Genomic DNA, 23,811 nt, shown 5'->3' with positions numbered 1-23,811 from the left:
GCTATGGGGATCTACAGTTTCAGGAATTTATGAGGCCCCATCTGGTGGTAGAAATTTCAATTCAAGTTTCATCAGTAGCTTTATAATGGAAAATTCTATTGAGGTGCATGACAAAATGTTGATGGCTAGATAAAGAGTGCACAATATTTTTTTAAATGCCAAGAGGAATGGATAATATAGAGGCAGGTACAATAGTTAACTTGGACCTTGGACAGAACAAGAGAATGGCATATGAGATTAGAAGGAATTATTTCTCCAGAGTGTAGATTTATGGAATAAAATTGTAGCCAAAGCAGTTAGTGCCATTTCAAGTAACACCTTTAGAAAGAGCTGGATGAATATTTGGTTAGGAATGGAGTTTAGGGTTATAGGTGTAGGCTTTTATGGAACATGATTGTCCCTAAGTTAATGGGATCATACTGCTGGCCCAGAGTTCCATTCCTTGATCAACACATCTGGAGAAAGTTTCAAGGAAGGAAAACAATTCTTAAACTTCATGAGATCCCACTCCTGCCAGCAATGTAACAGAAGAATTAATTTACAATTTTCAGAGAATTTTTTAATATTAAAAAAGAACCTGCATTTATATAGTGCATTCAGGACGTCCCTAAGTACTTTACAATCACTGAATTGTTTATGAAGTGTAGTCATATTATCCGCAAACACAGAAGCCAATTTAGCAGAACAAGATCCCACAAATGAACAAATGACCAGTTAAATCAGTTTTTAATCATGTCGATTAAGGGCGAGATGTTGGCTAGATTTCCAGAACGCCCTGTTTTTATTCCAGATACTGCCTAGATATTTGTATTAAGACAGCACTTTCAACACAAATATCTAGGCTGACACTCCAGTCCAGTGCTGAGGGAGTGCTGCACTGTCGGAGGTGCCGTCTTTCAGATGAGACGTTAAACCGAGGTCCCATCTGCTCTCTCAGGTGGACATAAAAGATCCCACAGCAATATTTCAAAGAAGTGCAGGGGAGTTATCCCCGGTACCCTGGCCAATATTTATCCTTCACTCAACATCACAAAAACAGATAATCTGATCACTGTCACATTGCTGTTTGCGGGAGCTTGCTGTGCACAAATTTGCTGCCACATTTCCTACATTACAACAGTGACTACACTTCAAAAGTACATCATTGGCTGTAAAGCGCTTTGGGGCGTCCTGAGGTCGTGAAAGGCACTATGTAAATGTAAGTTCTTTCTTTAACAATGCAGCACTTCCACAAAGCTACATGGAAGTAAAAACAGAAAATGTTGGAAATACTCAGCAGGTCAGGCAGCATCTGTAGAGAGAGAAACAGAGTTAACGCTTCAGGTCGATGACCCTTTGTCAGAACTGGAAAAAGTTGGAGATGTAACAGGTTTTTAAGCTAGTGTAGGGGCAGGGAGGGGGGGAGGGGAGGAAAAGGTCTGTGATAGGATGGAAGGCAGGAGAGATTAAGAGACAAAAGGGATGATGGTGCAAGGCAAAAGGAGAAGGTAATGGGACAAGTTAAGAAACAAAAGATGACTCTAGATGAAATGTAAATGGCAATGGCAGAATAATCGACAGCTGCCATGTGAGAGCGAAAAAAAAGGATGGGGCCGAGATTATGGTCTGAAATGGTTGAACTCTATGTTGAGTCCTGAAGGCTGTAAAGTGCCTAATCGAAAGCTACATGGAAGGGTCAGCCTAGATTATGTGCTCAGGTTTCTGGAGTGGGGCTTTAGCCCAAGACCTTCTGACTCAGAGGCGAGAGTGCTGCCAAACAAATTCAGACACCCAGCCACGTAAGTATAAAGGTGACTGTGCACCTGCAGTGAAGAATGCCTTCAACTTGCACAGTAAAGGTCCCGCATTCAACCAGGACCTAGAATGTTTTATTGCTTGGGGAATCATTAGCGCTGCGTTCGTGACAACACTGAGCTTAAATCACAAGCGGCAGATGGGATCCATTGCAGACGACAGGCAACAGGTTCCTGGGCCGGACAAGTGCCCTTACATTGAATGTACAGCACAGAAACAGGCCATTTGGTCCAACAGGTCCATGCTCCAAGGTGTTCGTTCGTGCTCCAATACCAGCCTCCTCCCACCTCTATTTCATCTAACCCTATCAACATTTAAATATTCTCCATCTAACTCGGGGCTTATACTCGCTGGAGTTTAGAAGAATGAGAGGGGATCTCATTGAAACTTATAAAATTCTAACAGGACTAGACAGACTAGATGCAGGAAGGATGTTCCCATGGCAGGGGAGTCCAGAACCAGGGGTCACAGTCTAAGGATAAGGGGTAAGTCATTTAGGACAGAGATGAGGAGGAATTTCTTCACCCAGAGAGTGGTGAACCTGTGGAATTCTCTACCACAGAAGGCAGTAGAGGCCAATTCATTAAATATATTCAAGAAGGAGTTAGATATATTTCTTAAGGCTAAAGGGATCAAAGGATATGGGGAGAAAGCAGGGACAGGTTACTGAGTTTGGATGATCAGCCATGATCTCATTGAATGGCGGAGCAGGCTCGAGGGGCCGAATGGCCTACTCCTGCTCCTATCTTCTATGTATTTATGTATCTATGATCGATGAGTTTCAAGCTCTTGGTAACCCGAATCTGTCACTTACCAACCCCACAGAGCAGGGAGTCGGGCCCTTTACCTCCCTGCAGCGAGGGCCTTTTGGACATTGAGTCGCCATCGTGCGTTTCTCCCACTCGGGCAAAATGAGGGGTCGCCTCCTCTATTATAATAAGACAGAAAAAAAAGGGGGATTCTCAGAGCCGACCAGCACCAGCACTAACTTCCTTTTGTCGGCACAGCAAGTCTGGTCACCAGAGCAACCAGCAAACAACCGCCCAGCGCAACTGGAGCCAAGCGCGTTTCCAAGGAGACGACACAGCCTCACCACAGCAACGGAAGCAGATTATATTGCATTTAAATTAATGGCTTTTTTTAAATATATAAAACAAGGTACTTAATTTTTTCGGATATTTTGCTTAGCAATTAATTCAAGTATAAACTACAGGATTTAAAAAAAAGAGTTCTATCGGTTTCCATAGTGACGCGGGAACTGATTAACATAGCGCCGCGAGAATTCGCGAGATTTATTCCAGCTCGGAGGGAAATGTGAATTTAAAATTGGCGGAGCCGCTAACGGACCTGCTCTTTAAAAAGTGTTTAATGATTAATTATTGTTTCTGCTCTAAGGCAGGAATCAGTTACAATATTTTAAAAAATTCACGCGCAGGTAATATTGACGCTACTTTTTAATTCATGGTTTAAATTGGTTGTGTTGTGTGGTTTTTCTGACCCGTCCCGGGGCCTGAGGGGAGCGTCGGGCCTGTTTGCGTCTGGAAAAACTATTTTCAGGTGATTTCAGCTCCGGCACTGGTGGTGGTAATGGGAGTGGTAATACCAGTTCAAAGTGAACTGGGATTTAAAAAGAGGGCTATATGGCTATTGTGTACAGTTTTGGTCTCCTTACCTAAGGAAGGATATACTTGCCTTTGAGGAATCATGATGGATACTCTCAAAAAAGTGTCAAAAACATTTTAAAAAAAGGAAAGATATAGAATGGTTACAACATAGAAGGAGGCCATTCGGCCTGTCGAGCCCTTCTCTGCAAGAGCATTTCAGCTAGTCCCACTCCCCCACCCTTTCCCCGTAGCCCTGCAAATTTTTTTCTTTCAGGTACTCATTCAATTTCCTTTTGAAAGCCACGATTGAGTCTGCCCCCCCCCCCTTTTTCAGGCAGTGCATTCCACATCCTAACCACTCGCTGTGTAAAAAAGTTTTTCCTCCTGTCAGCTTTGGTTCTTTTGCCAATCACCTTAAATCTGTGTCCTCTGGTTCTTGACTCTTCTGCCAATGGGAACAGTTTCTCTCAATCTACTCTGTCCAGACCTCCCATGACTTTGAATAACTCTATCAAATCTCCCCTCAATCTTCTCTGCTCTAAGGAGAACAACCCCAGCTTCTCCAGTCTATCCACGTAACTGAAGTCCTTTATCCCTGGAACCATTCTTGTAAATCTCTTCTGCAGCCTCTCTAAGGCCTTTACATCCTTCCTAAAGTGCGGTGCCCAGAATTGGACACTACTCCAGTTGAGGCTGAACCAGTGTTTTATAAAGCTGCTTCATAACTTCCTTGCTTTTGTACTCTCTCTCAATTTACGAAGCCCAGGATCCCGTATGCTTTTTTAAATTGTTTTCTCAACTTGCCCTGCCACCTGCAACAATTTGTGCACATATACCCCCCCAGGTCTTTCTGTTCATACACCCCCTTTAGAATTGTACCCTGTAGTTTATATTGCCTCTGCTCGTTCTTCCTACCAAAATGTATCACTTTGCACTTTTCTGCATTAAATAAAGGTGCAATAAAAGCTTTAGACTGACTCCTGGGATCGGGGTGGGGGGGTGGTGTCCTGTGAGGTGAGATTGTCCTATGGGGAGTGATTGAGTAGCCTAGGCCTATGTTCCCTAGAGTTTAGAAGAATGAGAGGTGATAACAGTGTAAGATATAACATTTTTAAGGGGCTTGACAGGGTAGATGCTGGGACGATGTGTCCCCTGGCTGGGGCGTCTAGAACTAGGGATCACAGCCTCAGAATAAGAGGTTGGCCATTTAGGACTGAGATGAGAAATTTCTTCACTCAAGGGGTTGTGAATCTTTGGAATTCGCTACCCCAGAGAGCTGTGGATTCTCAGTCGTTGAGTATATTCTAGACCGAGAGTGATAGATTTTTGGATATTAAGTGAATCAAGGGATATGGGGATGGTGTGGGAAGGTGGAGTTGAGGTAGAAGATCAGCCATGATCTTATTGAATGGCAGAGCAGGCTCGAATGGCCTACTCCTGCATCTATTTCTTTTGTTTTAGTGCATCCTATTTATTGCAATTTCATTTGTGGACAAAGTTTACATCCTTGTGCTGTCTGGTATGTATTACAGAACCACAATGTGTTGAAGTAGCAATGTAAAAACTCAGGTGAAAATAAATACAATGATCCAGAATGTTCTTGCCATGGAGGGGGTGCAGCGGCGATTCACCAGGCTGATACCAGGAATGGCGGGAATGACCTATGAGGAGAGACTATGTAGTTTAGGGATGTACACACTGGAGTTTAGAAGATTGAGAGGGGACCTCATAGAAGTGTATAAAATTCTGACAGGTCTAGACAGACTGGATGCAGAAGGAATGTTTCCCTTGGCGGGTGAGAACAGAACTAGAGGACATAATTTAAGGATAAGGGCTAAACCATTTAGGACAGAGATGAGGGGGAATTTCTTCACTCAGAGAGTGGTGAACCTGTGGAACTCATTGCCACAGAGGGCAGTGTACGCCAGCTCATTAAATATATTTAAGAGGGAATTAGATATATTTCTACGGGCAAAAGGGGTTAAGGGTTACGGAGAGAAGGCGGGGACGGGATACTGAATTAAAGGATCAGCCATGATCTCATCGAATGGCGGAGCAGGCACGAAGGGCCGAATGGCCTACTCCTGCTCCTATCTTCTATGTATCTATGTATGTATCAAAACAGATATTTTATTAAACTAAGGCTCTCTTTAGTGCACACAAATCAGAAAATTTCACAGGAACTTTGGCAACTAAAGTACAAGAAAATAGCTCATCTATTTAGCTCATTACAACAGTCACTACATTTCAGAAGTAATTTTGGTTGTTAAGTGCTTTGTGAGGATGTAAAAGATACTCCTATATAAATCTTTATTTCTTTCATTCTATATCCAAATACTTTCTTGTGCAAAAAATTCCTTTTAATCATTGTTTGTAGAAAAGCATAAGGAAAAAGTTGCAAGGCTATAGGGAAAGAGATGGGGAACGAGACTAATTGGATAACTTTGTCAAAGAATTGGCATAGGTATGATGGACTGAAATCCCTCTGTCTGTGCTGTAAGATTCTTGGAGGATTGTGTGGTCGACTGTCAAAGGCTGCAGTGAGGTCGAGGAGGGGTAGTGCACCACAGTCACAATCACAGAGGATGTCACTGGTGACTTTGATTAGGGCCATTTCATTGCTGTGGAAGGGACAGAAATCTGATTGGAGAGATTGAAAGATGGAATTGCATAGAAGATCGGCACGGATTTGGAGGAACGACCAAACACTTGAGGACTTTGGAGGGCAAAGGGAAGTTGGTGATGGGCCGGTGGTTTGCAAGGCCAGAGTTGTCGAGGTGGTTTTTTTTTTTTGAAGAGGGGGTTGATGAAGGCAGTTTTGAAATAGTGGTAGATGGTACCTGAAGGGAGGGAACCATTTATAATGTCAGTTAGCAAGAGGCCAGAAAGGAAAGTTAAGTGGTCAGCCATTTAGTGGGACTGTGATCAAGAGAGCATAAGGTAGGTCATGTACAAGATGAGCTCGGAGGGCATTGGGGGGGGGGGGGTGGTAGTTGGGAAAGAAATGAGAAAAAGACGCGGGTTGAAGGCTAGCTCAAGGAGGAACCTTGGGGGAGGTTTGGCTCTGTGGGCAAGCGGAAGGGGGGAATTTGGCAGAGGCAGCTCAATGGATTGTCTCAATTTTAGTAACAAAATCCATGAGCTCCTTGCATTTGTTGGAGGTGAGGGTGACGGGGAGTTAGGTTGGAGGTGAGGGTGGCGGGGAGAGAGGGTTGGAGGTGATAGTGGCGGGGTTTAAGGAGATGGTTGGTAGTGGAGAAAAGGAGCTGGGGGTTAGCTTTGCTCTCAAGGATGATCTTGGAGTAGTAAACAATTTTGGCAGAGGAGAACAAGACCACATTGTATTGATGTGGTCCAGCCATATCCGGTGATGGATGGTTAAACCAGTTGTGTGCCAGATACACTCAAGTCTGTGCCCCTTGGACTTGAGGGAGTGAAGATGGGGGGAATGACCAGGCTGGGAGAGAAGTAAGGGTATTTTGGGGATTTTTTTGTTACTTTTTATAACTACATGCTCTCAATCCAGGTATCCTACTTAATCCATGTTGCGCCTATTCCACAGCTCTGTAATGTTGTGACAAGAACTGCAAGAAGCCTTCATTGAAGTTCAGCGCCCACTCCTTTTAATGCCCCCCCCCCCAACTGTCCATACTTTTAACAGCCCAGTTTCCCTTTCTCGACCTCTAGCTTGCTGACATTGCCATTCACCTCCTACCTTCGTGCGATGTTCCTATCCTTTTCAAAATGATTAACTCTTCTGGTAGGCATTCCTAGAAGAGGTGTGGCAGTGAACCAAACACTAGTACGATAGCAAAATACTGCAGATGTTGGAAATCCGAAATAACAACAGAAAATGCTGGAAAAACTATGAAACCAATTCCAATGAAGTCACTACGACTACGCAAAGAGTTTCTTCTCGTGCCCCCGCGATCACATCTGGTCTGACTTCGAACTTCATCTTTGGTACCCTTCTATTCATCGATATGCTACTGCTTGGTAATATTATTCTCATGCATGTAATGTCAGAATATCTGTAGTTGATTACAACAGCCAAATCTATCTCTGCACTAACATCATTGACTCTAAGGGTGTTGCTCTTTTTGACTGCCTGATATCAAAATATGGATGAGTTAACATTCCCTTTAGATCTTGGAAAAAACTGAAGCTGTGCTGTCCTGTTTATTTATAGAGGTAGACAGAATGTATTTGCATCGTTAACTCGACCTCAATTTGCTGCTGTAAACTGTCTAAACTTGAGTTCTGAATTGGCACCACCTCCAGAATAGATTTCCTGCTAAAGATGATCTTCCTGTGGTGGAAGTGCAAGCTTCATGCTGCTGATCTCCTTAGCTTCCATACTTGAACATATTTCTCCTTTTCTGTGTTTTGTGCTTCCATCTATTATTTGTCAGCTCTTGCGCAATGAGCCATCTTTAATTGTCTTTGCAGAAATATTATAACAGATTCCCATAGCATTGTGTATCGATTAATAGAGATTGGGCCCTTGCCTCTTCCGGTTACTGATTGCAGTGCTCAGTGTTGTGATTACAAGACCTCTGATCTGTTTGAAGGGATACTACACATTCACATCTATGTGTCATGTAGTTATAAACATAGATCTGCTGTGTACAAATCCATATATACTGAGAATAATTTGTTTTTGGAAGTATTGCTTATACATTAGTGGGACTGGCGAGCAATGCATTCAGACAACAGCAACTTGCATTTATATAGCACCATTAACATAGTGGAACATACCAGGGCACTTGACAGGAATGTTGTCAAACAAAATTTGTCAATGAATCACGAGATATTAGGGTAGATGACCAAAAGTTTGGTCAGAGATGGGTTTTAAGGAGCGTCTTTAAAGGAGGAAAGAGAGGCGGAGAGGTTTACATAGAAACATAGAAGACAGGAGCAGGAGTAGGCCATTCGGCCCTTCGAGCCTGCTCCGCCATTCAACGAGATCATGGCTGATCATCCAAACCCTAGCACCCGGTCCCTACACCGACAGCCATCCCACCCAAGCCCTATCCCCGTAACCCCACGTATTTAATCCCCCCCTAACACTAAGGGCCAATTTTTATCATGGCCAATCAACCTAACCCGCACATCTTTGGACTGTGGGAGGAAACCGGAGCACCCGGAGAAAACCCACACAAACACGGGGAGAATGTGCAAACTCCACACAGTCACCCGAGGCCGGATTTGAACCCGGGTCCCTGGTGCTGTGAGGCAACAGTGCTAACCACTATGCTACCGTGCCGCCCTTTTAGGGAGGGAATTCCCGCCAATGGTGGAGCAATAATAAGAGGCCAGAATTAGAGGAGCACAGCTATCTTGGAGGGTTGTAGGGCTGGAGGAGATTACAGAGATAGGGAGGGGCGAGGCCATGGAGGGACTTGAAAACAAGGATGATCATTTTAAAATCGAGGCATTGCTCAACCGGGAGCCAATGTAGGTCAGCGCACACAGGGGTGATGGGTGAACGGGAGTTAGTGCGAGTTAGGATACAGGCAGCAGAACTTTGGTTGAGCTTAAGTTTATAGAGGGTGGAAGATGAGAGGCCAGCCAGGAGTGTGTTCAAATAGTCAAGTCTAGAGGTAACACAGGCATGGATGAGAGTTTCACCACCAGATGAGCTGAGGCAGGGGTGGAGTTGGGCGATGTTAGAGGTGGAAGTAGCAGTCTTGATGGTGGTGCAGATATGTGGTCGGAAGCTCATCTTTTGCTCAAATAAGACACCAAGGTTGCAATCGGTGGTTCAGCCTCAGACAGTTGCCAGGGAGAGGAATGGAGTCGGTGGCTAGGGAATGGAGTTTGTGGGGGGGGGGGACCAGAGACGATGGCTTTGGTCTTCCCAATATTTAGTGGAGGAAATTTTCTGCTCATCCAGTACTGGATGTCGGACAAGCAGTCAGACAACTTCGAGACAGTGGAGGGGTCAAGAGAGGTGGTGATGAGGTAGAGCTGGGTGTCGCCAGCAAACATGTGGAACCTGATGTGTTTTCGGATGATGTTGCTGAGGGGCAACGCGTAGATGAGAAATAGGATGAGGTCGAGGATAGATCCTTTAATTGTGAGCAGTTTTGACAGAGGAGAGCAGGACCTGATAATGCTTTATGTGGTCCAGCCAGATCTGGCTTTATTACTCCAGCCAGAGAATTTTCTCTGCCTAGTTCAGATTGTGGCAAAGGGCCTCATTGTAACCGAGGTGTAAAGCCTTGTGTGTTCTTTAGCCTGTTAGTTGCAGTATTCATTTTGACCACTTGAGAGCAATGTGCACCTTGCAAAATAAGTGTTGAATGGTACAAAGCTTGCTTGTGTCATAAGGTGATGAATTTGTGCTTAAAATTTTCTGTACAGTCCAATTTTACTATTGACTCCTGTTGTATGGAATAGGAAGGATCTACACTAGGCACCTTGTGACATCCCAGCCATTATGATGTTCTTGATGTCGCAGTCGAATGCTGTGTACACAATTATTTCCGAAGATTTACACCATTACACCTCATGTAATGGGCTCTGGCAATGAGAAGTGCTCACCATGAGGCTGTCTGACAAGGTGCTGAATAACCGGTTTATGTAGCCTAGAATCCTCCCTTCCCTTTTGGTCCTAAACCTGAGACTTTGCCAGAATTAGCCTTTCCATTGCGTGACTTCTGCCATGCTGAAAACCAATATCGGTTAAATAATTAATGTTAAATAAGTAATTAAAAACTGAGAGATTTGGGACAGTATGTGCTGGAAAGTGTTTATGGAGACCAGGTTAGTGAATCTAAGATCATATATCCAGGGTTGAGAGAGGTGGTGCTGCTGAAGCTTGGCATCTCCAACTGATGGAGCCACTGTTTGTGGTATGGTGTGCACCCATGCTGAAGTCAGCAGGATGATGGATGTGTGCATTTTATGGTGAGCTGTGCTGCTCACCATGCTACTTGAGAGGACTTCCTGGTACCTGCTGTTCACCTACTGAGGGCTCAGGCCAGTACTTGTCAGGTGTATAACCAAACAATAACTGTTGTACTTGGGTGGGATGGGAGAAGTAATTGGGGCTTCTTTGCAGTCAAATTGGTTCTAAGTTGAAACACCTCAGGCTGAGAGATTGGAAACGATTTGATTTACTTCTGCAGACTAATGCAGTTATGCCAGGCAGATCTGCAGTACTCCCTGATAATGAACTCATGCTAGTCTGGGCAATTGAGATCTGGATGGTTAGATCTGTCACTGTAGGCTTGTAGTCTTCCTCTTGCCTTTGCAAGACAATGCCCTAGATGCTTAGTTGGACAAACCATGGGAAGCTCGCCAGAGCCTTGTGCTGCTTAGCTATATTATTTTAGCTGTTAAACTCCAGTAGTACTCTTATGCACACTGGCAGAATTCCCAAACTTTGATTCTTACCAACCCGAGCCTAAGTTTTCTGTGCTTGGGTAAGTTGTATGTGCCTTTCCAGGGAGAATGTGCACTCCATATCAGGCAAACAGTAACCTCTTGTATAAATTTCTCAGTAGTTTGGCTTGGAGACTAAAGCATGGTGATGCGATTCTACACATGTCATGCACTTGACTTCCTGAAAAAAATAGAATGGGTTCAGCTGGGCAAAAGTCTACATATATAATCAGACTTCTTATAAATAGATCATTGTATGTACTGAAATGTGATGTAATCAGGACTTAGTAAAGATCTTTATCACGTCCCAGTTGTATAAATCCAATTATAAATAACTTTTCCTCACATTGTATTTGAAATAAAAAAAGCCTTTTTTTTTTGCTGCATTCAAATTCAGGACATCATATGGCATCTCCTAAGCTTTAGGTTGTCCGCTATTACCATGGTGCTACGCACTCTGTATGCAAGCTAGAAAAGCATAGAATTAATGCAAAATCTTCAGGAACTCTTCCCTTGTTTCACTCGAGGACTTTTGAGTAACCTGCCATCATCAAGTTTCTATAAATGCCACGATTGAGATTGTTAAGAAGTATGAGAATAATGTGGATTGACTTTTTTTCCTGTTTTTGCTATTTTCTGTCGTCAGTAGAAATATTGTTTTGTCTTGTGTAATATGATGTTTACTTTTTTAAAAATATATATTTTGTGTGCTATTTTTTGTCAAATGTGTGCTTCAGAAAACACTGTTTTGTGTGGAGGAGTTTGAGAGATGCTGAGAGGTTGTTTCTCCTGGCTGGAGAGTTTAGAACTAGAGGTCACAGTATCAGGATAAGGGGTCAGCCATTGAGGACTGAGATGAGGAGAAATTTCTTCACTCAGGGTAATCTTTGGAATTCTCTACCCCAGAGGGCTGTGGATGCTCAGTCGTTGACTATATTCAAGATGGAGATTGATAGATTTTTGGGCATAAGAGAATCAAGAGATATGGGGATAGTGCGGGAAAGTGGAGTTTAGGTCGAAGATCAGCCATGATCTTATTGAATGGTGGAGCAGGCTCGAGGGTCCGTATGGCCTACTCCTGCTCCTACTTTTCATCTTCTTATGAGAGTATTGAAGATGGAAGAGCTGGAGATGTATGTGGATAATATGGAACATTTGCAGATCAGCGCAATAGACTTTAAGTGTGTTTATGATTTTTTTATATCTGCAGGCAAAAGTGAGGTCTTGTGCATGTGGAGATCTATACTAATCTAATGTTCCCTCTGCCGCCTGCCCCTCTTTCCCCCCCTCGCCAGCCTCCGCTTTGTGATTGGAAGAGAGCTTGGATAGAAACATAGAAGATAGGAGCAGGAGTAGGCCATTCGGCCCCTCGAGCCTGCTCCGTCATTCAATGAGATCATGGCTGATCATCCAAATTCAGTACCCTGTCCCTGCCTTCTCCCCATATCCCTTGATCCCTTTAGCCGTAAGAAATATATCCAACTCCTTCTTGAATATATTTAATGAATTGGCCTCAACTGCCTTCTGTGGTAGAGAATTCCACAGGTTCACCACTCTCTGGGTGAAGAAATTCCTCCTCATCTCAGTCCTAAATGGCTTACCCCTTATCCTTAGACTGTGACCCCTGGTTCTGGACTCCCCGGCCATCGGGAACATCCTTCCTGCACCTAGTCTGTCCAGGCCTGACAAAATGTTATAGGTTTCGATGAGATCCCCTCTCAATCTTCTAAACTCCAGTGAGTATAAGCCCAATCGACACAATCTCTCCTCATATGTCATTCCTGCCATCCCAGGTATCAGCCTGGTGAATCTTCGCTGCACTCCTTCCATGGCAAGAACATCCTTCCTCAGATAAGGCGACCAAAACTGCACACAATACTCAAGATGTGGTCTCACCAAGGCCCTGTACAACTGCAGCAAGACATCCTTGTTCCTGTACTCGAACCCCCTTGCTACGAAGGGCAACATACCATTTGCCTTCTTAACCACCTGCTGCACCTGCATGCTTACCTTCAGCGACTGGTGCACAAGAACACCCAGGTCTCTTTGCACGTCCCCTTCTCCCAATCTATTGCCATTCAAATAATAATCTGCCTTCCTGTTTTTGCCACCAAAGTGGATAACCTCCCATTTATCCACAGTATAGTGCATTTGCCATGTTTCTGCCCAATCACCCAACCTGTCCAAATCGTACTGGAGTTGCACGACATCCTCCTCACAGCTTACCCTCCCACCCAGCTTTGTGTCGTCTGCAAATTTGGAGATACTACATTCAATTCCCTCGTCCAGATCATTAATATATATTGTGAACAGCTGGGGTCCTAGGACCGATCCTTGTGGTACCCCACTAGTCACTGCCTGCCACTCGGAAAATGACCCGTTTATTCCAACTGTACCAGTGAAGTACACTTTGTTAAACACTTCTTCTGCTATAATACCAGTGCTATGAATACATAGTCTATCCAAGGTCATGACACATCTGTGACTGTTTCACAGGAAGATTGGATGCATATTTGCCTATGCATCGCCATTATTTAAGACAACTCTGGGCTTTAAATAGAAGATAGGAGCAGAAGTAGGCCAATCAGCCCCTCGAGCCCGCTCCACCATTTAATGAGATCATGGCTGATCATCCAAATTCAGTACCCTGTCCCTGCTTTCTCCCCATATCCCTTGATCCATTTAGCATCAAGAAATATATCCAACTCCTTCTTGATTATATTTAATGAATTGGCCTCAACTGCTCTGAGTGGCAGAGAATTCCACAGGTTCCCCACTCTCTGGGTGAAGAAATTCCTCCTCATCTCAATCCTAAATGGCTTACCCCTTATCCTTAGACTGTGACCCCTGGTTCTGGACTCCCCTGCCATCAGGAACATCCTTCCTGCATCTAGTCTGTCTAGTCCTGTTAGAATTTTATAAGTTTCAATGAGATCCCCTCTCATTCTTTTAAATTATAGCAAATATAAGCCTAATCGACCCAATCTCTCCTCATACGTCATTCCTGCCATCCCAGGTATCAGTCTGGTGAATCTTTGCTGCACTCCCTCCATGGCAAGAACATCCTTCCTCAGATAAGGCGACCAAAACTGCACACACTACTCAAGGTGTGGTCTCACCAAGGCCCTGTACAACTGCAGCAAGACATCCTTGTTCCTGTACTCAAATTCTCTCGCTATGAAGGCCAACATACCACTTGCTTTCTTAACCGCCTGCTACACCTGCATGCTTACCTTCAGCGACTGGTGCACAAGGACACCCAGGCCTCGTTGCACTTCCCCTTCTCCCAATCTATTGCCGTTCAGATAATAATCTGTCTTCCTGTTTTTGCCACCGAAGTGGATAACCTCGCATTTATCCACATTGGGCAGATGCATGGCAAATGCAGTATAATCACCCAACCTGTCCAAATCATACTGGAGTTTGTCTGCATCCTCCTCACAGCACACACAGCTTTGTGTCGTCTGCAAACTTGGAGATATTACATCTAGTTCCCTTGTCTGGATCATTATATATATATATATATATATCTCTATCTCTATATATCCTGCGGTACCCCACTAGTCACTGCCTGGTACTCTGAAAAAGACCCGTTTATTCCAATTCTTTGCTTCCTGTCTGCAACTAGTTCTCTATCCGAGACAGTACCTTACCACCAATCCTGTGCTTTAACTTTACACGCTAATCTCTTATGCGGGACCTTATCAAAAGCCTTCTGAAAGTCCAAATACACCACATCCACTGGTTCTCCCTTATCTATTCTACAAGTTACATCCTCAAAAAAATTCCAGTAGATTAGTCAATCATGATTTACCTTTTGTAAATCCATGTTGACTTTGTCCGATCCTGTCACTGTTTTCCAAGTGCTCTGCTATTACATCTTTTATAATGGACTCTAGCATTTTCCCCACTACCGATGTCAGGCTTACCGGTATATAATTCCCCGTTTTTTGTCTACCACCCTTTTTAAATAGTGGGGTTACATTAGCTATCTTCCAATCCATGGGAACTGTTCCAGAGTCTGTAGAATTTTGGAAAATGACCAGCAGTGCATCTACTATTTCTAGGGCCACTTCCTTAAGTACCCTAGGATGTAGATTATCAGGCCCTGGGGATTTATCGGCCTTCAATCCCGTCAATTTCCCTAACGCCATTTCCCTAAAAATACTGATTTCATTCAATTCCTCCCTCTCATTAGCCCTTATGTTCCCTGGGAGGTTATTTGTGTCCTCCTTTGTGAAGACAGAATCAAAGTATGTATTTAATTGGTCAGCCATTTCTTTGTTCCCCATTATAAAGTCCCCTGATTCTGACTGCAAGGGACCTACGCTTGACTTCACCAATCTTTCTCTTCACATATCTATCGAAGCTTTTATCGTCAGTTTTTATGTTCCCTGCAAGCTTACACTCATAATCTATTTCCCCCCTCTTAATTCATCCCTTTGCCCTCCTTTGCTGAATCCTAAACTGCTCCCAATCCTCAGGTTTGCTGCTTTTTCTGTCCAAATTATATGTCATCTCCTTCGATCTTATGCTACCCCTAATTTCCCTTGTTAGCCACGGTTGAGTCACCTTTTTTTGTTTTATTTTTATACCAAAAAGGGATGAACAAATTCTGTAGTTCATCCATGCGATCTTTAAATGTTTGCCATTGCCTATCCACCGTCGACCCTTTAAGTAACGCTCCCCAATCCATCCTAGCCAAATCGTGCCTCATGCCATCGTAGTTTCCTTTATTTAAATTCAGGACCCTAGTCTCTGAGTCAACTACTTCACTCTCCATTTTAATGAAGAATTCTATCATATTATGATCGCTCCTCCCCAAGGGGCCTCGCACAACAAGATTGCTAATTAATCCTTTCTCATTACATAATACCCAGTCTAAGATGGCCTGATCTAGTTGGTTTCTCGACATATTGGTCCAGGAAACCATCCTGTATACACTCTCCTCCGCCACAGTATTGTTACCTATTTGGTTAGCCCAATCTATATGTAGATTAAAGTCACCCATGATAACTGCTGTGCCCTTATTGCACGCATCTCTAATTTCCCGTTTAATGCCATCCCCAACCTCAGCATTACTGTTTGGGGGTCTGTATACAACTCCTGCTAATGTTTTCTGCCCCTTTGTATTTCTCAGCTCTGCCCATACAGATTCCACATCATCAGAGCTAATATCCTTCCTTACTATTGTGTTAATCTCCTCTTTAACCAGCAATGCTACCCCACCTTCTTTTCCTTTTTTCCTGTCCTTCCTGAATATTGAATACTCCTGGATGTTGAATTCCCAGTCTTGGTCACCCTGGAGCCATGCCTCCGTAATCCCAATTATGTCATATCCGTTTACATCTATTTGCACAGCTAATTCATCCACCTTATTACGAATGCTCCTCGCATAAGACACAAAGGGCTAGATTTTCGGGGAGCCGTCAGGCGGGGTTTCAGGCGTTTGGGTGGGGGGGGGGGTGGGGAGTCCCAAATTTGGGGGTCCCGACACCATCCCGCCCAAAACCCCGCTCCACATAAGTTTCAGGGGCGGCGGGTACCCGCCCCGCACTGGAACCTGCCGAAAACAGGCGGGAAAGGATTAGTGCCAATTAACTGCCAGTTAACAGGCAGTTTTTAGCCTAATCCCTATTTTGAGGGGTTTCGTGTGGGTTTCCCGATGGCTCCAAACCACGCCAGGTAGAGCAGGCGGGCCGTCGGGTTGAAGGAGTTGGAGGGGTCGCGATGTCAGCGCTCAGGTGAGTGATGGGTGCATGAGTGCAAAGGTAAGTGTGTTTGGTGTGTCTAAAGTGTGTAAAGAACTTTTACTTACCTGTACTTACCTTAGCAACCTTTCTTCCTGTAGCCGTCAGGAGCGCATCACTCAGCCGGAACTGAAAGCTGAACGGCTGTGATCTGTCAAAAGTGACAGCCTTCAGCTTTGAGTGCCGGTGAGAGTTCTAACTGAGTGTGCAGAATGACTCAGCTTAGAACTCAGAGTGTCAGTGTTTCACAGCTTCAAACAGTTGAGACACTGATATTTCGTCTGTCAAGAACTCTTGACAGATGAAATTTCAGTCTGTGACGTCACCTGCTGCCGGGTGGCCCTTAATTGGCCTGCTGAGCCCGCTGGATGGGCTCAACAAGGTCAATCAAGGGAAAATCGCGCGGATTGGCTGGACGTCGAAGTAGGCGGGTCAAAAACCCAAAAGGGGAAGTCCCGCCGCCTTCCCGACAGGTTCGGCAAAATCTACCCCAAAGCCTTCAGGCTTGATTTTTTAACACTTGGTCCTTTTAGAATTCTTATTTACTGTGGCCCTGTTTGATTTACACCCTTGATTTCTCTGCCTTCCGCTTTTGCTTTTCTCTTTCATGTCTTTTGTTTCTATCCTTGCTTCCCTTTCCTCTGTCTCCTTGCGCAGGTTTCCAACCGCCTGCCATTTTAGTTTAAACCCTCCCCAGGTCTCTGAAGGCTGTTCATAAATAGGAGCTGGAGTAGGCCATTTGGCTCTTCGAGCCTTCTCCGCCATCAACAATATCATGGCTGATCTACCTCAACTCCACCTTCCCGCACTATTCCCATATCCCTTAATTCCCCAAAAATTATCGATCTCTGTCTTGAATACTCAACGACCTACAGCCCTCTAGGGTAGAGAATTTCAAAGATTCACAACCCTTTGAGTGAAGAAATTTCTCCTCATCTCAGTCCTAAATGACCGACCCCTTATTCTGAGACTGTGACCACTGGTTCTAGATTTCCCAGCCAGGGGAAACATTTCCAGCCCCTTAAGAATTTTATATGTTTCATTAGATCACCTCTCATTCTTCTAAACTCTAGGAAATATAGGCCAATCTCTCCTCATAGGGCAATCCCATCATCCCAGGAACCAGTCTAGTGAACCTCTGTTGCACTCCCTCTAAGGCAAGTATGTCTTTCCTTGGGTAAGGAGACCAGAACTATACACAGTACTCCAGGTGTGGCCTCACCAATGCCCTGTATAATTGTAGTAAGACTTCTTTACTCTTGGTCTCTAATCCCTTTGTGACAAAAGCGAACATACCATTTGCTTTCCTAATTGCTTGCTGTACCTGCATGTTAACTTTCTGTGATTCATGTACAAGGACACCCAGGTCCCTCTGAATGCAAACATTTCCCAGTCTCTCACCATTCAAAAAATATTATGCTTTTTTGTTTTTTCTACCAAAATGGATAACTTCACACTTCCCCAAATTGTAGTCCACTCAGTCAACATGTCTATCTCTCTGCAGCCTCTTTGCGTCCTCCTCACAGCTTAGTTTCCCACCTAACTTTGTATCATCAGCAAACTTGGATACGTTACACTCAGTCCCTTCATCTAAGTCATTAATATAGATTGTAAATAGCTGAAGCCCAAACACTGATCCTTGTGGTACCCCGCTAATTACAACCTGCCAACCTGAAAAAGTCCCGTTTATTCCTACTCTCTTGTTTTCTGTCCACCAACTAATCTTCAATCCATGCTAATATATTACCCCCAATTCCATGAGTCCTAATTTTGTGTACTAACCTCTTGTGTGGCACCTTATCAAATGTTTTTTGAAAATCCAACAATACTACATCCACTAGTTCCCCCATATCCATCCTATTACATCTTCAAAAAACTCTCAGATTTGTCAAACACGATTTCCCTCTCATAAAACCATGTTGATTCCATGCATTAAGAGGCAAATTCCTTTTTATGTTGTTAGATTGTTGGATTTCATGTTTATTTTGTAAAGATGACGTCTGTGGACTTGCAAGATGTATCACTTCAACTGAACAACAAGATATCTTCCATCAAAAGATCAATGCAGCTGAAGAGCATGGGTAAGTTGAATAATCCTGCTTAATGTGATTTTCAGCTCTCTGATATTTATTTATGAAATTGTCTAAGCTTTTACCAATAAAACTTAAACTGATACAAAAGCAAAATACTGCGGATGCTGGGAATCTGAAATACAAACAGAAAATGCTGGAAATACTCAGCAGGTCAGGCAGCATCTGGAGCGAGAAACCGAGTTAATGTTTCAGATCGATGACCCTTCGTTAGAACTGGAAAAGGTTAGAGATGTAACAGATTTTTAAGCAAGTGCAGGGGTAGGGAAAGGGGGAGGAGAGGAAAGAACAAAAGGGAAGGTCTGTGATAGGATGGAAGGCAGGAGAGATTAAATGACAAAAGGGATGATGGTGCAAGGCAAAAGGAGAAGGTAATGGGACAAGTTAAGAAACAAAAGATGAGTCTAAATGAGGTGTAACTGGGAATGGCAGAATCATTGACAAGCTGCCATGTGGAAAAAAAAAATAGGGGCAGAGGTTATGGTCTGAAATTGTTGAACTCTATGTTGAGTCCAGAAGGCTGTAAAGTACCTAATCGAAAGATGAGGTGCTGTTCCTCGAGCTTACGTTGAGCTTCGTTGGAACAGTGTAAGAGGCTGAGGACGGAGAGCTCAGAGTGGGAGTGGAGCGGAGAATTAAAGTGACAGATGACCGGAAGCTCGGGGTCACGCTTACCGACTGAACGGAGGCGTTCCACAAAGCGGTCATCTAATCTGCATTTGGTTTCCCCAATGTATAGGAGACCACATCGTGAGCAGCGAATACAGTATACTAAATTGCAAGAAGTACAAGTAAATCGCTGTTTCACCTGGGAAAGAGTGTTTGGGGCCCTGGACAATGGGAAGGGAGGAGGTAAAAGGGCAGGTGTTGCATCTCCTGCGCTTGCACGGGAAGGGGAGGGGGTGATTTCACCTTTCTTCAAATGTGGGTTGCTTTGGGGAAGAAGTGATGCTGTGGAGCCATATAATCTGTCTATCTGTAGTTTTCAGTTCAGTAAAGACATTTTTGGAAGAAAAACCCAACATTAGAAATACACTATGTAAATCGGCATTAAAATCACATAGTACCTTTCCTTTTCAGCTGCTTATTGACCTGTTACACATTTTCAGCAATTCTGGGTGGGGGATTATGTCAAATATCTGATGGTTGTAGTTTTGATTCTTGTTGCCTATTTTGGTAAATTTTTATTTACTGCAGAGCAGTGACGTGTTTGCTGCTGGTCCTACATATTCATTTTGAGCTCTAAGACCTCAGTGAATAAAGTTGTATTTGTTGGATCTTGAATTTTCTGTTGTGAGGAAATGCTTTTTGCTATTTTCTTTCTTCATCCCTCTCCCAAGCTTATTTTAATGCACGTTGTAAATGTTTCTGTCATTAGGCAATGACCCTTCTCTTACAAAAATGCTGCAGAAGATTGGGCTAGAGTTGTCTAGCATTCGGGATACGTTGGATATTTTTCAGATGCAGATACTACAGCAGCACACTGAGCTGAAATCCCTCAAGGTAAGCCCATTCGATTGCATTTGCCTAGGGGTTGGATTCTATTGCAAATTAAGAATTTCTTCAGATACGTAGGTTCACTTGTTTTTGTCCGTTAACAGTCATTAAACATTAGCATTTTTAATCAAGTTGAATATTTTCAATCTAGTAAAGGAAAGCATTTCAAGCAATTGTCTATCAATTTTTAATGAACCACCAACAGGTGAGCGAGAGAATGTGGATTCACAGCTGTAATTCTGCACGTTGAGTTTCTGTTCTCTAAGTACTACTAGAACTGAGGGTGGGGAGGAGAGTATGGCATCGCCATGCACAACCCTTGTGTTTCCCTTGCATGATATAAATTTTATGGCCTAATTTAGACATGTTGGGTGATGTGAAACATAAGAAGGAGGAGTAGGCCATTTGGCCCTTCGAACCTGCTCTGCCATTCAATAAGATCATGGCTGATCTTCTACCTCAACTTCACTTTCCCGCACTATCCACATATCCCTTGATTCCCTTAATATTCAAAAATCTATCGATCTCTGTCTTGAATATACTCAACGGCTGAGCCTCCACAGCCCTCGGGTAGAGAATTCCAAAGATTCACCACCCTATGCGTGAAGAAATTTCTCCTCCTCCTCAGTCTTAAATGGCTGACCCCAGCCAGGGGAAACATCCTCCCTGCAGCTACCCTGTCAAGCCCTGTAAGAATTTTGTATGTTTCAATGAGATCACCTCTCATTCTTCTAAACTCTAGAGAATATAGGCCTAGTCTACTCAATCTGTCATCATAGGACATTCCCTCCATCCCAGGAACCAGTTGCACTTTCTCTATGGCAAGTATATCCTTCCTTGGGTAAAGAGACCAAAACTGTACACAATACTCTAGGTGTGGTCTCGCCAGGGCCCTATATAATTGCAGTAAGACGTCTTTACTCTTGTACTCAGATCCTCTTGTAATAAAGGCCAACATATCATTTGCTTTGCTAATTGCTTGCTGTACCTGCATGTTAACTTTCAGTGATTCGTATACAAGGGCTCCCAGGTCCCTCTGAACACCAACGTTTCCCAATCTCTCACCATTTAAAAAATACTCTGCTTTTCTCTTTTTACTACCAAAGTGGATAACTTCACATTTCTCCACATTGTATTCCATTTGCCATGTTCTTGCCCACTCACTTAGCCTGTCTATATCCCCTTGAAGCCTCCTTGCATCCTCCTCAAAACTTGCATTCCCACCCAGCTTTGTACCATCAGCAAACTTGGATATATTACATTTGGTCCCCTCATCCAGATCATTGATGTAGTTTGTGAATATCTGAGGCCCAAGCACTTATCCTTGCGGTACCCCACTAGTTACAGCCTGCCAACTTGAAAATGACCCGTTTATTCCTACTCTCTGTTTTCTGTCCATTAACCAATCCTCAATCCATGCTAGTGTATTATCCCCAATCCCATGAGCCCTAATTTTGTTTAATAACCGCTTGTGTGGCACCTTATCGAATGCCTTCTGAAAATCCAAATACTCTATCCACCGGCAAAATTCAGGAGTCGGTTCAGAAGTTCTTTTACTTCTCGTTGCTTTTTTTTTTTCAGTCGTGGCTCTGCAAGGTCTAGCTGAAGCTGTTGCTTAGCTGCAGAGACGCTTGCAAGGTACGCCGACTGTTTTGAGGCTGTAGGGTTTGTTGCCAGATACGGAGCTGAAGCTCTATGTTTTAACATTAGCGCTGGTTTGTCCGGCAGTTTTGATGGGACGGCAACAGCTCGGTCCCGTTGGTGCCGGATACCAGAAAGTTTCCTGTACACCACATCCACTGGTTTCCCCTGCTAGTTACAACCTCAAAAAATTCTAACAGATTTGTCAAACACGATTTCCCTTTCATAAATTCGTGTTGACTCTGCCCAATTCTATTATTATTTTCTAAGTGTCCTGTTACCACGTCCTTAATAATAGATTCTAGCATTTTCCCTACTACTGATGTCAGGCTAACTGGTCTGTAGCACCCACCCCCCCCCCCCCCCCCCGTTTTCTCTCTTCCCTCCTTTCTTAAATAGTGGGGTTACATTTGCTACCTTCCAATCCGCGGGAACCATTCCAGAATCTATGGAGCTTTGGAAAATGACAACCAATGCATCCACTATCCAATGCATCCACTATCTCTATAGCCACCTCTTTCAGAACCCTAGGATGTAGGCCATCGGGTCCAGGGGATTTATCAGCTTTCAGTCCCATTAATTTTGCCAGTAATTTTTTTTTTACTAATACTAATTTCTTTCATTTCCTCATTCTCGCTAGAGCCTTGGTTCTCCACTATTTCCAGGAAGATTTTTACGTCTTCTTCCGTGAAGAGAGTGTAAGCGGTTTTTGATCCTAGCCCAATTGCTAGACGGACGGTTCGAATCGCCCCCGCCTTATGAAAGTTCTATACCCGAGAATTATTATTCAGAGTGTAAATGAAATAAGTCCCGGACAGGAATGCTTCGGTGAAAAATCAAACTTATATTTATTTGGTGCTAAAATATGCACTACTAAACAAAATCACTATCCCTGTGGAGAATAAAATCCAGATTACAATCAACATATGTACAGTACAAAACTGGTGACTATAACAAGCAGTAATTCCCTTGTTGCTATGGTGGACTCTAATTCCACCCCTACCAACGAATTACCCAGTCGCATAAACCCCTTCGCCTGGCTGAACCAAACGAAGCTCCCACCCTCGGAATAGCCCAAAAACTTCACTTCTGAGAGAATATGCTTACCCCCACACGCAGTCGGTTTCACAGAAATCACAGAAACCCCACAGTGCAGATAGAGGCCATTTCGGCCCATCGAGCCTGCACCGACACATATCCCACCCTATCCCCGTAACCCCACGTATTTAATCCCCCTAACACTAAGGGTCAATTTATCATAGCCAATCAACCTAACCCGCACATCTTTGGACTGTGGGAGGAAACCGGAGCACCCGGAGGAAACCCACGCAAACACGGGGAGAATGTGCAAACTCCACACAGACAGTCACCCGAGGCCAGATTCGAACCCGGGTCCCTGACGCTGTGAGGCAACAGTGCTAACCACTATGCCACCGTGCTGGTACTTCTTGTAAGTTCGATCTCGTTGGAGCAGGGAGAGAGAGAGAGAGAGAATGGTGGAAAAGAATCTATTTTTATAGTGGTCTGGCTGCCCCTATCTTTTCCTGCCAATCTTTAAAATCCTATTGTTTCTAAGCACTCCGGTGCTTAATCAGTGATGAGTCATCCTCGGACCCATGTGTATTGGATTAATGGCCCTAAGTCTGGGACATATCCTTCGGTCTTTGTGTTGGGGGAAAACAAACTGGCTCCCTTTCGGCTGGCTGAGGCCAGTGGGTTCATTGTTCTGCTTCTCTTCTGAGATGGAGGTGAGAAGTGCTTTTGCATATTAGAGTGGCCTTTCTAATCAAGTTCAATGGCCCCCTTCCTTTTTCCAGGACTGTCGGGCGAACCCATACATTCTAGATGACTGAGGTCGTTTGTCACAGCCAACTGCCATGCATTCTTTGGAGTTTTAACAAACCAGTCTTTCACGTATCTGCACAGGACGATCCCATAACAGGGAAAATACCCTCAGAAAAATCCCATAAAGTCTTGAGTATTATGTGCAGTTTTGGTCGCCTTATCTGAGAAAGGATGTTCTTGCCATGGAGGGAGTGCAGCGAA

General features: G+C 43.9%; 2 protein-coding genes across 5 annotated transcripts in view; one reads left to right on the top strand and one right to left on the bottom strand.

Annotated features, from left to right (window-relative positions):
- Nucleotides 1-2,834, bottom strand: part of cfap53 (cilia and flagella associated protein 53) — a 97,398-nt gene extending 94,564 nt beyond the window's left edge. Inside the window, exon 1 of the mRNA XM_085974924.1 lies at nt 2,609-2,834. Within this exon, the coding sequence (XP_085831050.1) occupies nt 2,609-2,680 (72 nt within the window). The 5' untranslated portion in view covers nt 2,681-2,834. The remainder of the gene's footprint in view (nt 1-2,608) is intronic.
- A 243-nt stretch (nt 2,835-3,077) lies between these two features.
- Nucleotides 3,078-23,811, top strand: part of ska1 (spindle and kinetochore associated complex subunit 1) — a 49,830-nt gene continuing 29,096 nt past the window's right edge. Inside the window, exons 1-3 of one of the 4 annotated variants that reach the window (XM_085974897.1) lie at nt 3,078-3,229; nt 18,531-18,618; nt 20,006-20,130. In XM_085974897.1, coding sequence (XP_085831023.1) covers nt 18,531-18,618; nt 20,006-20,130 — 213 coding nt within the window. In that variant the 5' untranslated portion in view covers nt 3,078-3,229. Of the gene's footprint in view, nt 3,230-3,256; nt 3,352-18,500; nt 18,619-20,005; nt 20,131-23,811 lie in introns of those variants that run through there. The other 3 variants (XM_085974889.1, XM_085974902.1, XM_085974912.1) reach the window with 3 other exon arrangements.

Source organism: Somniosus microcephalus, chromosome 2 (assembly GCF_052327205.1).
Source record: "Somniosus microcephalus isolate GS21.2 chromosome 2, FLI_Smic_1.0, whole genome shotgun sequence".
NCBI lineage: Eukaryota > Metazoa > Chordata > Chondrichthyes > Squaliformes > Somniosidae > Somniosus > Somniosus microcephalus.
Note: the sequence above shows the minus strand (reverse complement) of the source record. Positions and strands in the feature narration are given on the sequence as shown.